Source organism: Castanea sativa, chromosome 3 (assembly GCF_040712315.1).
Source record: "Castanea sativa cultivar Marrone di Chiusa Pesio chromosome 3, ASM4071231v1".
In the NCBI taxonomy this organism is placed as follows: domain Eukaryota; kingdom Viridiplantae; phylum Streptophyta; class Magnoliopsida; order Fagales; family Fagaceae; genus Castanea; species Castanea sativa.
This window is the reverse complement of record NC_134015.1, coordinates 2622335-2637298: the sequence shown is the minus strand read 5'-3', so window position 1 is coordinate 2637298 and position 14964 is coordinate 2622335. Positions and strand designations below refer to the sequence as shown.

Genomic DNA, 14964 nt, shown 5'->3' with positions numbered 1-14964 from the left:
TAGAAAGATCAATCAAAAATCAGAAGTTTCAGTTTTATATATATATATATATATATATATATATATACCAAACAAAGATACCAAAATAAGCTTTAAGATCACGCTGGCATCAAATAAAACCAGTGAAAAAAAAAAAAAAAAGGTAAGAAAAAAGTCAAAAAACAAACAATAATGCCCAAATGTTTTTTAAAAATGGAAAAAAGAAAAGTGAAGCTGGGTCGCTTTTTAATCAGTGCTTCAATCGCTTTACTAAAAATTCCAGCCTCGAGATACAAGCTGAGGGAGAGACCAACCAAACCCATCAAATAAAACTTTCAGGACTTTATGTTCGATCTATGTTTGGCTTTCTATATTTATCTCATAGCTCTCTCACCATGAGATAACTGACCAGTAGCTTAGTTCAAGGAAACTGCCCTCAAACTCTTATCGTTTCGTTCTGAGTTCCCCAGCCGAATTGTTTGCTGGATCTTCAGGAAAATGGGTACGCTGCTTCGTTCTTCCCACACTTGTTTTCGTTCTTATTGTTATTCTACTCTTACTGCTGCTGCTTCTGCTACTACTAGTATTGCTAGTGCTAAAAAAACCCCGAATCACAATCATAATCAAAATCAATTCTTGAAATCTGTTAGAGATCAGTGCAAATCTAGAAGCTTTAGGAATGTTGATCATGCCTTAGACCTGTTTGATAAAATGCTTCACACGCACCCTTTGCCTTCCATTGCCGATTTTAATCACGTTTTGGGTGCCATTGCAAGAATGAAGCATTACCCAGTAGTCATTTCTCTAACTAAACGAATCGAATCATTTGGAATCTCTCCCAATGTTTATACTCTTAATATTTTGATTAACTGCTTCTGCCATTGGAACCGTCTAGATTTTGGGTTTTCTGTCTTGGCAACAATTTTGAAACTTGGTTATCACCCAGACTCTGTTACTCTAAACACCCTTGTGAAGGGTCTCTGTCTTCAAGGTAACATTGCTGGAGCTGTGAAGTTGGTAGAAGATATGGAGAAGAAAGGGTATCAACCTGATGCATTTACTTGTGGAACGATACTAAATGCTCTGTGTAAGATTGGTGAGACTGATATGGCTCTTGGGTTGCTCAGGAAATTGGAAGAAGGAGATTTTGAGCATTTAGTATCATTAAGGGCGTATAACACCATCATTGATAGTTTATGTAAGGATAGGTTGGTAACTGAGGCCATGAACTATTTGACTGAAATGATGAGTAAAGGTATTCAGCCAGATCTTATCACTTACAATTCCTTAATTCGAGGCCTATGCAATTGCAGCAGGTGGAGAGAGGCTACTACTTTGTTGAACGAGATGGCACAGAGGAAGATCGTGCCAAGTGTGAGGACTTTCAACATATTGGTGGATGCATTTTGCAAAGAGGGGATGTTGATAGAGGCAAAAAAAGTTTTTGATAAGATGATTCAAAGAGGTATTGAGCCTAACGTAGTCTCTTATAATTCTTTAATTGATGGATACTGTTTGCAAAATAAATTGAACGATGCCATCGAAGCATTGCACATGATGGTTGAGAGGGGTTGTTCACCTAATGTTGTTAGCTATAGCACATTGATTAATGGATTTTGTAAAAATAAAAGAATTGACGAGGCAATGAATCTCTTTAATGAAATGTCCGACAAGGGAGTAACTTCTGATGTTGTGACTTACAACACTCTTATAGGTGGGTTTTGTCGAGTGCAGAGACACAAGGCTGCTCTAGAGCTATTCCATAAAATGCAGGCTTGTGGCCAACTTCCAGATCCCCAAACTTATGCCGTCTTGTTGGACGGCCTATGTAAGAATGGACAAGTTGTTGAGGCAATAAAAATGTTTCTTGAGATGGAAGACAAAACGTTGGGCAATGATATTGTGATTTACAACATTTTGATTGACGGTTTGTGTAATGTCGGGAATCTTAAAGTTGCAAGAGAACTCTTTTATAGTCTACCTACAAAAGGATTGCAACCCAATGTTCGAACTTACACCATAATGCTCAAAGGGCTTTGCAAAGAGGGACTGCTAGAAGAAGCAAGTGAGATATTTGAGAAAATGGATGGGAGCGGTTGTTCACCTAACGATTGCACATATAACACAATAATCTATGGGTTACTGCGACATAATGAGACATCAAAGGCAATTAAATATCTTGAAATAATGGTTGACAAGGGTTTTTCAGCAAATGCGACAGTTGCAAGCATGTTTTTTGACTTCCTGTCATCTAATCAAGTAGATGAGAACATTCAGGAATTTCTCCTGAAGCTTGTGTGAAGGTCTTTTAGTTTCTCAACATCAAGGACAAGTTTCATATTTTATCCATCACATGTCAATCTTTAAAAGATGTGTATCATTTCAGGTAAATTTTATAGTTTCTAAAGATGATTTTCTATTTCATTTATGTATGCATGGTTGTTTGTACCTATAATTGTTCTATCTTTTGTTGTGATTTCATTGTGCACTCATGTTGTTGCTTGGAAGTTGGAACCTATTTTCCTGGATAGTTGTTTCAAAATTTGTTCTTATTTAAGGTTAATGCTAAATATTGTTGCTCTAAAATCTGGCATTTTTTGTGTGGTTATACTTCCCTTAGCCAGTGGAATTAATGGTAATAAATGTTCCCTCCAATGAAATTAAGTTTTGGAGCTGCATTGATGAAAACTGAGTCCCCCCCCCCCCCCTTCTTATAAGCCTTGTGGTGGTGCTTTTGTGTAGTGGACTCGAGTGAAATTTTGTTAATCTAGCTTGGTTGGTTTATCAACTCAAGGAGTTAGCTGATAATTTTGTATGTGCTTCTCCTTGAATTGTCTAAGAGAGAAGCAACTTAGGTTTTAGTGCAATACAAAATTAACTTCATGGTATAATCATTTTGACAATTACGATTTAAAGTAAATGAATTGAGTTGGAAACTCCCAACTTGCGATCATATAGCTGAAGAATAGTTCATTTGTTAGTGATTGATTACATTTCATGGATGTAAAGAGCCGATTCTTTTGGAGCTTTTGTAATTTCATTTTGTTGTATGTAGATTGTGATTTCCTAGCCTAACTTAGGTTAGGTTTCTTAGTTTTAGTTAGTGATGTTATGCTTAAAGAAAACCAATCTTCTTGAAATACACAAGGTTAACTTAGTGATGTCATGTTTGGTCAAGTATAATATAGATAATCCCATAGGTCTTGTGAAATATACAACAAGGTTTATAAAAGTCATGATAAAAGTCGTGCTGTAGGTTACTGCAAAATCATTATAATGAGATAATTATTATGTATGAGTGTTTTCTTGTTAGGTTGATTTGGTCTTTGACTTGTGATTTTGGGAATTCAGCTTGAGATAAAAGATGGGGTTCTCTTTCACCAAGCTTTTCAGCTGGCCTTTTGCCAAGGGGATGCATATTCTAATGGTGGGTCTTCATGCAGCGGGCAAGACTACCATTTTGTACAAGCTGAAATTGGGAGAGATTGGGACCACCCTTCCTACCATTGGTATTCTTTTGCTGTATTGTTAACATTGTTCTATTATATAATGTGCTGCTTGTTTGTAGTTATAGGTAGTTAGATTTTACAAATTCTTTTGTTGCTTAGAATTTTGCAGGTGACACTGATTTTCATAATAATAAATTAATATATCCAAACATTTGAAAATATATCTATAATAATTTATGATTAATAAATATTTTTAACTTTTCTCTAGCTAAAATAGAAAAACAAATGCAGAAAAACAAATGCTCAGGTTAACTTTCCTTCAAAACTTTGTTTTTGTTTGGGATTTTTAACAGAACAAGATTCTTTCAAATTATTTGGGTTGGATGAGTTTGTCGTTAATCCAGGCTCAAGTTGTTGCCCTCAAGTAAATCATTCGGAACTTCATTTATGGCGAAGGTATATACTTCTAGGAATGACTTGGTTTGGGTGTCATTGGAGTTTCCAAGTAGAAGCAATTGAAGATTTGGCTCTAAAAATAAACTTAACTATCGTTGGGTACATCACGGTAGATCCTCATAAGGAATTATTGGATGAGAGAGCCATGAAGGAGAACTTTAGTCTCTATGGAGTTTGAAAGGAACTCAACCCAAAACTCAAACTAACTTGATGAATGAAGGCGGGACTGGAAAATTGGGTTCCTGACCAAGAGTGCTAAACAACACTTTGGTCCAAGATATCAGTGCCAAACGACACTAATGACAATTCGACACAAAAGCTCTAACCTAAAGTGCTGTGTGCTGATCAGCCTATCTTATTCAGTTAAGTTCTGTATTCCTACAACACCTCCTTGATAGTTGCTAATATGTGTTGGCAAGTTGGGAACACTGTTTTGATGGTTGGAATTGGGGTTCTCATGTATAGGGATAATTTGGTCCATTTGGGAAGTTAGTTAGGATAAATAGTTGCATGGTTAGTTAGCATATGCAAGGGATTAGTTTTTGAACATATAGAACAACTTGTAGGAAGACTTTTAGTCTTTCAACATCAGGTACTCGGTTTCATAATTTAATGCTTTGCTAGTCAATCTATAAGGAGTTTCTTTTCATGTATATTAGTAGTGAAGATGTGGAAAACCTCAATTGCTTCTTTAAATCTATGAGAGATCAATGCAGATCTCAAAGCTTTAGGAATGTTGGTAGTGCCTTAGGGTTGTTTGATCAATCGGTTCACATGTGCCTTTTTCCTTCCGTTTTGGATTTTAATCCCATGTTGTGTACCTGTTGGCATGGCAATTAAAGTTTTCTATCTGAGGAAATGAAATAGTAATATAGATATACTACTTAAACACATTGTATCACTTTATTTCACTGTGAATGCTGTGCTACTGAGATACTTAAATGAACAAAGATGGTAATGGTCATCAATTCTTAGGTGGATTTATGCTACATCTAGTTGCATGCATTCACTACTAGGTCTGGATTATAAGCATTAAAGTTTTAAATTTTTTTCACAAAAAATAGAACTCTTCGAGGACTTTTCAGGATCACTCCTAGAACATTTGATCCATGAACAGTTGTGTTAACACTGTAGTATGATGATGGCAGTAAAGTTACTATACAAAAGTTTTAGTATAAAATATATGGGGTTTGGTTGATGATTGTTAATTCTACTAGAGGATCATCGAATGAGGACACTCATGCAACTTTATTACTTTATGCCAATATGCCTGCTAACTTTTGTAGCAGTTGCAACTACTGAATTTGATGAATGATATGGAATTGAGATTTTCTTTCTCTAGCTTGGTGGTGATGCCAAGAACCCTTACTGGTGAAGCCTAAGGTTTATCTTGTTCTGTGTTTTTGCCTTTGCCCTGCATCACTCTAGCTGTATTTAAGGCATCATAAGGACGGTAAACTGGGTTTGAAACTTTGAATTCCACCAACCCTTTTGGGAGGTAACCTTTGGGATCTATTCCTGTTATGGTTTTGAACATGTGGGATGGGAGAACTACACATGCCTGGAAAATATTTTGGTGCTTGAAGAGCCCTGGAGACTGTATTAGCATAAAAAAGGAAAGATAAGGAGAAAGAAAAAGAAGACTATGTCTTTCTAGGATTGAATGGTAAAATGAAAATTCTATGTTGGGCATTGATATAATCTGTGTGAAAGTAGCCTATGAAAACTTTAATTTTTTGGTAGGAAAGTAGTTTGTGAAATTTGAGATGTACATTGATGAGGTAGATGTTATAGCTTTCCTAGTTCAGCAAGCTGATGATGTCTTTGTGGCTTCTTGACTACACTGACTAATTCATTTTCTCTTGTTTGATGCAGATACTTAGATATTACTTTTGATTTTGATGCTATAGCGCATTTTTGGTTATATCTCAATAACTGGTAAATGGGGTCTGAAGGGCCTCTTTCACCTGCAGTAGCAGTAACAGTTCATGTGACGGGATTTAAGAAATTCCATGGAATTTCAGAGAATCCAACCGAAACAATTGTCAGTAATCTCAAAGAGTATGTGAAGAAAAAGGGATTGCCAAAAGGTCTAACTCTTGGGAGTTGCTTCCCTGTACCAGACATTGCAATCTGCCATTGGTGGAAAGGATTCTGAATCTTCTACTTCTGGGAAAATTACTTGGGTCAGTTGCCCACATTTCTGATCTCCTGCAGCTATGCTCAAATTATGTATTTATGCGTGGTTTTTTGAATAAATAAACCATTACTGACAATTTTACTAAACGTGCATTTTAGAACCTTAATCCTAAACCAGAACCAAAATCTACACCTAGGACTCCATTGTAATTCTGTATTTATGCGTTATGTGTCTAACCCTCTTTAACTATATTTCTCCAGCTACACTTTGGAGTTAATAGTGGTGCAACAAGGTTTGCCGTTGAGCATCAAGCTGTCAATGAAGCCACTTTTCGTTGTCCTGATGAGTTGGGATGGAAGCCCCAGGTTAGAAATAATCCCTAAGTTTCATGTTCGTGCATGTTGACTTTTATTTGTTTTGACATTTTATATTTAATTAATTGAACTTTCCTTGTTTCATGTTTAGTAGAAAGTCCCCATCATTCCTGCAGATGGTGACATTTCACACACTAGACAGGTAGAATGGATTTCTTTTTCCATGATTTTTCTGATTAAAAGGGTTTCATAATTTTTTTTGTCTGTGTATAAACTCCATTAAGTTTCTAATCAACCTTATGTTTATTCCTATATTTACTATTTAAATATCAACCTATTGCTTGAAGGACTGCAGCAATAGTCACTATGAACGAAGGAATGTTATGTCAGAAGTTTGGTATAATATGCCATCTGAGGTCACCTATCTTAAAGTGCTTTCTTTCTTGTTCACTACCCTGAAATTCCAGTACATGTGATGGCCAGTCCTCTGCTTGTGTATTGAATTTTCTGTTGGTTGGAAGATTTGTTAGTTTCATAGGAATGGATGTGATTATAGGAAGACAGATTTTCTGTATTTTTAGTGGAAAAGAAAGGCAAATTTATGATATGGGAAATAGATTGTGTTAACCTTCTTCTGCTAACTTGTATAAATTATTTGGGTGGTGGTCTTTGCTGGAGCTGCTGTTTTTATCAGTGCAAAGAGATTTTCCAACTACTGACATGCATTGGGAAGTAATTTCATAGAAAAGCCTTGATATAATATTCTTTAGTTAGTTTTGATGGCATGGGGGCATCATGCTATGACGACGACCCTCCCCCCCCCCCCCCCAAAAAAAAAAAACCAAAGGCAAATGAAAGGAACAGAAACCCCAGACAAAACATGTAACCATTCTTCAATAGTAAACCAAAGCCATTATGGAATAGTATTAAGAATTATATTTACTAAGGGTTCAGTAGGATACAGTTACACATGCACCAATTTTCCCTAATCGTTAAGATTGACAAAAAAATTTAACGAGATGGTGCTCTTTATTTTGCTGTTCAAGTTGAATTGATGACTGTGTAGAGAAGGTATCTGCTTATACTAGACTGCATGTCATAATTGCCAAAAAGTAGAATGAATTCATAGTCACATTGATTCAGATGGATTGATTGGACAATTGTTTTTTTTTTTAGTCTGATTTATTGATGACTATATATATATATATATATATATATATTTTGGCTTCACCCTTCCTAAAAGAATTTCCGGTGCTAAATGTGCGCAGACTTCTCTTCCTGTTGAGGAGATTACCAAGGCCTTAGCAAAGATGGGTTACGAAGTGATGACATCAGATGCTGCAGGACGGTTTGTATGCAATTATGTTTACTATCATTCCCTTCAGTTTGCAGAGCAAAATGGGAACAAATCGGCAATCGCTGTTTGTTCATGTGCCTCTCTTCTTGACTATAGATGAGGATACACAAATGCAGTTTGCTGCCTCCTTGTTAGAGGTACTTGCTTCTTTAAATTAAGAGAATTCTGCCACAACCTTATGTCCAGGAGCTTGTGTGTTGATGTGGTCGCCCTTATATTGGCCATGTATGTAAAAAAGTGGTTGGATGCATAATAAATAGCGATTGTGTTTTAATGAAATGTGAAACTGTGGCACATGCAATTCATGTATCTTGGTGAATGCTTTTTAAAGGGTACTGGCAACTTGCCGAAATCTTTTGAAATCTCTTAATGCCAACTTGTGAATGAAATGCCAGTTTTATTATAGTGCTTGTCCCATTTAATTTATTCTTTATTCTCTGAACTTCACTGACTCTTGCTTTTCATCATGTAGTTTGCTCCCGGAGATAAATCTTGATAGCATGCATTTAAAATTAACATTGCGTCTATAAAAATTCATGTCCTTGTGTGTATTCAAAGTAGATAATATCTTTTTTATGTCTTGCTACAGACGTATTTCAACCCACAAATCTTCTTGTCTTGGAATCATTTGAAATGATCGGTCAATTATGGAGTCTTGAGCACCTTTGTAGGTGCACGTTTAGCACATGTTTGACTGATTTATATTGTAATAATTTGAAACTATTTATTTAGACAAATGGTTATACAACCATGAGCTTTTACTTAACCATTGTCTAAGTAGCCATGTTACAAAGTTACCCTGATACAACATCTTGTGGATCCGTTGTTTACACTTTCCCAAACTTAAGGCCTTTAAGGGATAGTAGAAATTATTGCCCATATCTTTGGATTGAGGTTGAGGTGAAGAGTAAAATATGCATTGAAATGGTTTCATAAATTGGTAGGCATACTCATTCTACAACATTGGCCTAATGGTTATATAGTGTAGTTAAGGTGAAAAGTAAAATCATCCATTGAAAGCATAACAAGGAAACGAGATTCTAAAGTAACCCAGTCAGTTGTGTCCCAAAGTTTGGAGAAATTATTTTGTAAATCTAGCATGCTATACCTTCTATTTACATAAAAGTGGATCTCATTCGTAGAACTTATAGGTGAGACCTATCATTATGTGAGAAGAGTGTAATACATGGGTGCATGATGCATCAAATAATTTTAGCGAATTTGAGGTCAAAAGGTGCTCATGTTGCTGAAATTATGTTTTTGCTGCGAGCTGGGGTTATTAAGGTAACAATTTAGCCTTCACGAAATCATTTGGTTATAAATTGCAACTAGTGCGTTATGAGATATTTGTACTAGACAATCTTGCTGTTTCGAGGGAGACATTGTCGCCACAATAAGTCTACAGCTCTCCAATCCATTGGCGAAATATTTGCTAAATTCTTTTGTTGAGGTCACTTTATGTTATAAAGTCAATAGTTATTGAGACAAAAAATTTGACCATTGCTGTTGTGGTAGATTGTTAGTGGTAGGTAAAAAACTAATGTCAGTAGTGGGTTCAGATGAGATCTAATATGAGTTTGCCATATCAGCTGGTGTAAAAATTGTAGTCAAATTTTGCATGTGTTGCTCATAGTTATCACCTTGTTAGTTGCTTTTCTTATTTCAAAGGCAATGTTTATTGGCTCAATACATCTCCACATAACTGACTCCTATTTCCTACACACACACACACACAACTCATCTCTAACATATTCATTCAAAACTACATAACTTGAGTAAGGGCCTTGGCAGTAGGCCTACGCATAAACACTGACTGTAGTATGCAACAGAGTACGGTGTCTCTTATGTGAAAACTGTGTATCAATGTACGAGAGTTAAATAATAGAATTTGTGAAAACTGTGTATCAATGTATGAGAGTTAAATAATAGAATTTGAATCCGCAATATCCTCTATATTGTTGGGTGCACTGCACCATGGGTCCAGCCCACTTATAATAGACGTGCTCATTTAATGAGCTTGTCTTTCATGTCTCTTAGTTTTTCTTCATCATGTACAAAAGTTAGAAAGTTTAAGTGAACTTGCTGGAGAAGCTTGCCAAAAGGAGAAGTTGAAGTCATCTTTGTTATGTACAAAAGTCAAGGTAAGTGGCTTGCATTTATTGTGACTTGATGTGAAGAGTGCAGAAGGAAGAAAAAAAGAAAAAGGTGAAGAAACAAAAGGAAAGGCCATTCGGCCATTTGGTGAAAAGAGAAGAGAAAAGAGAAGTTTCAGCGAGTGAGACTGAGGACAGTGCAATTTTGGAGAACTGTGTGAGTGAGAGCAAGTAAAAGGGAAGAGAAAAATGTAGAGAGTAAGAGAAAATTGTGAGAGATACACAGTGAGAAAGAGAGCAGTATGTGAAAAGAAAAAGAGAATATTTTTTGCTCAAATTATATCTCTAAGTGTTGCAATCTCTATTTAATATAGTGTAATTATTCAGAGTTTGTCCTGTAATTTTTCCCTTTAAGGAGAAATGGTTTCAACGTAAATTTTTGTGTTCTTGTGTGGTTGTACTTCTGCTGTGCTTGTTGAAATTTATTCACACTTATATAGAATTTTCCCCAACAAGTGGTATCAGAGCATAGGTTCGATTGGGAGCAATGGCTGGAGAAGAAGGAAAGACGTTAGGAATTGAGATGATGGCACAGACTTTGTCTATTGGAAGATGTAGTTCGAAGATTATTTGGATGGGAAGAAATTACATCTTCCTCTTTTGGGGAAGAAATAGTATGGAAGAAGAAGAATGGAGTCTTCTTGATAGACAAGTGCTAGGAGTTATACGATTAACTCTGACATGATCAGTTGCACACAATAAGGTGCATTTGATGAAAAAGTTGTTTAATCTGAAGATAGTGGAAGGTACTCCTGCGGCTTAGCATCTAAATGAGTTTAACACCATAACAAATCTATTGTCCTCTGTGGAGATTGATTTTGATGATGAGATCCATGCATTAATTGTTTTGGCTTCTTTGCCAAATAGTTGGGAGGCCATGATTATGACAGTGAGCAATTCTGTAGGGAAAAGCAAACTCAAATATGATGATATTTGAAATTTGATTCTAAGTGAGGAGGTTTGCAGAAGAGATGCCGGTATAAACAATGCACAAGATCAAGTTGTTGTCATGGAGAACAGGGGCAGAAATAGAAGCAAAGGGCCTGATGATCAGGCTAAATTTAATGACAAGTCACAATTAAAAGGTAGATCTCAATTTAAAGAGATGAGAGAATGTTTCCATTGTGGGAAAAATGGTCACATAAAAAAAAACTGTTGGCTTTAGAATAAAGAACAAACTGAAGAGAAAGATGAAAAGAATGATGATGAGAAGAATACTGCAGCAGTTGTATTTCATGAGGATGTTGTGATGCTCTCTCTTGAAGAGCAAAAATGTGAGCATGTTGCTAAGAATGATGTTGAGTGGGTTGTTGATTTAGCAGCCTCCCACCATGTTATCTCCACAAAAGGGTTATTCACCACATACAAAGCATGCGACTTTGGCGTTGTGAAGTTGGGTAACTCTAGTTATTCAAAAATCCTGGGAATTGGTGATGTGTGCATCAAGACCAATGTTGGTTGCACGCTGATGTTAAAGGATGTGCGACATGTTCCAGATTTAAGGATGAATATGTTTTCTACACTAGCTATGGATCGGTTGGGTTATAGTAACCATCTTGGCAATGGAAGATGGAAACTTTCTAAAGGATTATTAGTTGTTGCTAGAGAGCATGCTTGTTGCGGTATGTACAAGACTCATGTGAGGGCTTGTAAGAAGAAGTTCAATGTAGTCAAAAGTTTTTGAGAAAACTCCATAGTTAAGAGTTGATATTAATGGTGTTGCAACCCAAAGAGTAAAATTCTCTTTACTGGAAAATGAATTAAATGAGGAAGTGATATTTGATGAAAAATATCATGATGCTAGGAAGAATGATGAAGTGAAAGATTGTAAAGGGCTTCAGTAAGGGGAGTAATATCCTCCACTAAAGATTGTTGAACCTCTTGAAAGGAGGTATACTGAAGAACTTCACACAGTTAGCTTTGAGAATATTTGTGCTTCTGATGAGGGGGAGCCAAAAATTGGATTAAGGATATCCAAGGTGAAATAAACTATTTGAGAATGAAATGTATTAATTTTGATGAAATTTTCTCAGTGTTAGTGAAGATGATAAAGAAGGTTGAGTCTAGTATTGGCTTAACTGACATGAATTCTAACTGAAGAGTTGAGTTGAAGATCTCTTCCATAAGTGGGCTGGAGGGAGAGATTGTTGGGTGCATTGCACCATGGGTTTAGCCTACTTGTAATAGATGTGCTTATTTAATGATCTTGTCTTTCATTTCTCTTAATTTATCTTCATCATGTACAAAAGTCAGAAAGTTTAAGAGCATCCACATCAATGGATACAAAATTTTTGTAAATTTGTACATCTAAAACCTATTTTTTCTATTTTATACATATATTTTTACAAAACACCCACATCAGTCTATCTATTTTACACATTTATTCAATAAAATATTCATTCTTTTACCATTTTTATTATTTTCTCACTCGTGGCCTCTCTCTCTCAAATTGCTTAAATTTGGGTATTTAGACCCATTCAACCCAAAACCCAAGGTTCCGGCAGTCTGCATTTGCATGATCCTCCTCTGCTGCGGCTGCGAAGGTTGATCTGAGCCTCCTCTAGCTCTCGCAAGGCGATGTCGACACCGACGCTGACGAAGACGACGCCATGTTCTCCGGCCAAATCCGACCAGTCTCAAAATCCAAACACCTTTTACATAAAAGCAAAAATCTAAAAATAGTGAAGCTTCAATCAAAGCAAACAAAAATAGTGCAAAGAGAAACTGCTTCTCTGTTTACCAAATGGTTGAGAGAGAAAGAGCGGGCGATGGCTAAGCTTGTGAATTTGACATCTGCAACAGCACAAAGAGAATCGGCGAAAAGGTGATGAAGCTAAGAAAGCTAAACAACAATGTAGAAAAAAATGCTAGAAGAAAGAAGAGCTTACAGATGAGTGGTTGAAGCAGAAACCCTAGAGAGAGAGAGAGAGAGAGAAGGAGAAGAGAGAAGGAAAAAGAAGCAGAGACAAGAGAGAGGAAAAATGAGAAAAACGGAGAGCAACTAGAGACAAGAGAGGAAAAATAAAAATAATAAATGGACGAGCTACAATAACCGTGCATATATGCACGGTTACTGTAGCAATTGTGCACAAATGCACAAATTTACACTCACTGATGTGGGTGTTTTTTTTTTGTGTCAAAATGTGTAAAATGGGTATATTTTTCTATTTTAGAAGACTTTACACATACTGATATAGTTGCTCTAAGTGAACTTGCTGGAGAAGCTTGCCAAAAAGAGAAGTTGAAATCATCTTTGTTACGTACAAAAGTCAAGGTAAGTGGCTTGGATTTATTGTGACTTGATGTGAAGAGTGTGGAAGGAAGAAAAAAAGAAAAAGATGAAGAAATAAAAGGAAAGGCCATTCGGCCATTTGGTGAAGAAGAGAAGAGAAAAGAGAAGTCCGAGTGAGTGAGATAGAGGACAGTGCAGTCTTGGAAAACTGCGTGAGTGAGAGCAAGCAAAGAGAAGAGAAGAATATAGAGAGCAAGAGAAAATTGTGAGAGATACATAGTGAGGAAGAGAGCAGTGAGTGAAAAGAAAAAGAGAATTTTTTTTGCTCAAGTTATATCTCTAAGTGTTGTAATCTCTACTTAATATAGTGAAATTATTCAAAATTTGTCTTGTGGTTTTTCCCTTCAAAGAGAAAGGGTTTCCACGTAAAATTTTGTGTTCTTGTGTGGTTGTGCTTCTATTGTACTTGTTGAAATTTATTCACACTTATATAGAATTTTTCCCAACATATATACTCAATGTAGACTACATATAATAATAATAATAATAATAATAATAATAATAATAATAATAAAAGACCTGGCTCTTATGTAGTGTTCACATAATTAAACAGAAGTCAACTGATAGAATTTTTTTGTTTTTGTTTTTGATAATACAACTGATATAGAATTAATTTAATAGAAATGTACTATGCTAATATATTCTTATGTAGTAGAATATAATAGCATGAGTTTTTCATTATTACAACAATCTCCCCTCTAGTTAAATTGCCACTCACACCCCCTCTAATAAGAAATTTGGAATTTTTAAAAACCTTTTTTTGGGGGGATTTTTTAGCAATTTTTTTTTTATATACATCTAAGGAATGTTAGTGTAAATAGTTTGCATTTTAGAAAAAATGAGTGTCTTATTCAAACTATAGAGGATGTGAGTTTAATAATAAAAACCAGGTTAGTGAAGCTTTCCACTATAAATAATGTAGATAGTAGTTTTCTAGAAACCCATAGATTTATGAGTTAATTATTCTTAGAGTTTGTTTGCCATCATCATGTTTTTTAGCTTTTTAACATATTTACTTATATACGTCTTTTTAAAACCATAGTTTTCAAGAAATAACTATATGTTAACTAACTTTCAGCAAATAATCAATCTACAATCAGCAAAAAGCTGCATCCAAAAGCACACCATATTTCTATATGTATCTATTGGACTCATTGTATACTCAATTTAATACAGTAAAGATGTAGTTGGTTGGCACTTTTTGCTATGAGCATATATCATCAACTTGAACCAAAATATATCCTTGTTTCTAGTCTCTATTTAAAAAAAAAAAAAAAAAAAAAAAATGATATCAGTGCCACAATTAAGTGGTCTATAATATAGCCTCCTTTTGTCATTGTGTAGAGTCTCTATATTCAAGCATTTTTTTGTGTGTTTGATCTGCTCAAGTAGCACATCAAAATCAAATGCCTTTTGCGACCATTCTTACACTTTGAGTCCTTCCTTTACAACATCAAAGTCCACACTCAAGATCCAAGATTCATGGGAATTCCATCTATACCTAGACTCCTTAGATTTGCATTCAGGTCCTCTTAGAATCATCATTTTGGCATCACACACACCCTCATGCACCATCTTAGTATGGATGGAGCACTTCCTTGTGGCTGCATACATTGCTTTCTACTCTAAAGATACCCTTTTATGTGTTTCACATACACTTAGAGCCTTCACGTGCTAGTTTTATCCTAGAGACGGACTTGACCTACTACTAACTTCCATAGGTCCTTGTTTCACATAATACATGTGTTCGAGATGCCTCTACTTGCGTTCTTGTACCATAGCTCTTTCTGTTATTTTCATGTGCATCATATGCTTCACTGTTTT

The 14964-nt window shown here is 35.6% G+C and overlaps 1 protein-coding gene and 1 pseudogene across 2 annotated transcripts; both read left to right on the top strand.

Annotated features, from left to right (window-relative positions):
* The first annotated feature begins 229 nt into the window (after positions 1-229).
* LOC142628011 (uncharacterized) lies at positions 230-5890 on the top strand. 2 transcript variants are annotated; one of them, XM_075801938.1, is made up of 2 exons: positions 230-2365; positions 5760-5890. In XM_075801938.1, the coding sequence occupies exon 1, from the start codon at positions 478-480 to the stop codon at positions 2278-2280; it is 1803 nt and encodes a 600-aa protein (XP_075658053.1). In that variant the 5' UTR covers positions 230-477; the 3' UTR covers positions 2281-2365; positions 5760-5890. The 2 variants fall into 2 exon arrangements, with proteins under 2 accessions (XP_075658053.1, XP_075658054.1); XM_075801939.1 differs by lacking the exon at positions 5760-5890 and adding an exon at positions 3331-3466.
* On the top strand, positions 5827-8065 carry LOC142628013 (uncharacterized; annotated as a pseudogene).
* Positions 8066-14964: the final 6899 nt, after the last annotated feature.

Excerpts from the sequence above, each read along its gene's own strand:
- LOC142628011 (XM_075801938.1), top strand. The coding sequence starts at position 478 with ATGGGTACGCTGCTTCGTTCTTCCCACACTTGTTTTCGTTCTTATTGT.